This window comes from Fulmarus glacialis, unplaced genomic scaffold (assembly GCF_000690835.1).
Source record: "Fulmarus glacialis isolate BGI_N327 unplaced genomic scaffold, ASM69083v1 scaffold10556, whole genome shotgun sequence".
NCBI classification, from domain to species: Eukaryota; Metazoa; Chordata; class Aves; order Procellariiformes; family Procellariidae; genus Fulmarus; species Fulmarus glacialis.
Genome location: NW_009218771.1, coordinates 41,845 through 42,846, shown reverse-complemented (window position 1 = coordinate 42,846; position 1,002 = coordinate 41,845). Strand labels below are relative to the sequence as shown.

The following is a 1,002-nucleotide window of genomic DNA, read 5'->3' as shown; positions in this document are numbered from 1 at the left end:
CTCTTTTTACCTTTTCCTGTGTGGTCACATGTTTCACTATGACTGTCTCCTCCAAGCAGTTTTCCCAAACCTTCCTGCCTATAAGCAGGCAAAACTTGAAGATCTTCAGAAGAAGCTGGCAGCTACCAGTCAGCCTTCCAAGAGCCACCATCGTCCCAAGGACGCAGATACCATTAGCTTGGGGAAGGGGCAGCAGAGCCGGGAACAGATCAAAGCTGACATTGATGACATTGTGGCTGCCGAATGTGTGTACTGTGGTGAGCTGATGATCCGGTCCATTGACAAGCCTTTTATTGATCCCCAAAAGTATGAAGAGGAGATGCAGAGCTGGTTGTAGTTTTCCAAATCTGCAACTGTCAATGCACCAGAGTGGTTTTCTTCACAACTTGTAAAGCTTCTGTGGTGGGAGTATAACCTCCAGAAGCAGGAACACAGTGGCTTCTGTGGAACTCTAAGGAAAGAGTAGTGGGGTCTTGTTATCAGGATTACAGTGAACTAGTCTTGAAAATGGGGAGATATAGCTATGGCTAAGAACTTGAACAATAGTTAGAGCTAACTTACTGGAATATTTTTTGGCAGATGTTTGCTGCTTGCAGCTCTTCTGAGGTTCTCAGTGTGAAGCTAATGGAGTGCCTTGTTGTCCAGAAGGAATTGGGAATAGCCTGTGATTTGTCTTCCCTGTTGTGTGGTATTTGTTTTGGTGAAGACAAGCTTAAAGGGAAAGGTGTTGAAGAACACTAAGCAGTGTAGTCTTCATTCATCAGTTTCAAAGCTAGAATTGCCTCTGTTTCCTTTTTGCTGACAGTCTGTAACTACGTACATGGAAAGAACATGAAAGGACAAATGCTCTTGCATATGTATTTTGTAAACATCATGCTACACAAATACATGTTTCTACACAATGTAATGTAAGAATGTGTATAATTCTCAAGCAGGAGTGTCTCATAACACACTTAAGGCATTTGCCTGCAATTCAAGGTGTGTAATTCTCTTTCCCACAAG

General features: G+C 42.8%; 1 protein-coding gene across 1 annotated transcript in view; it reads left to right on the top strand.

The window, feature by feature from the left end:
* The window catches only part of VPS18 (vacuolar protein sorting 18 homolog (S. cerevisiae)), a gene marked incomplete at its 5' end in the record, with an annotated part of 9,995 nt that extends 9,406 nt beyond the window's left edge, over positions 1-589 (top strand). The window contains one exon of the mRNA XM_009580148.1: positions 1-589. This exon is cut by the window's left edge and continues 401 nt beyond it. Within this exon, the coding sequence (XP_009578443.1) occupies positions 1-337 (337 nt within the window).
* Positions 590-1,002: the final 413 nt, after the last annotated feature.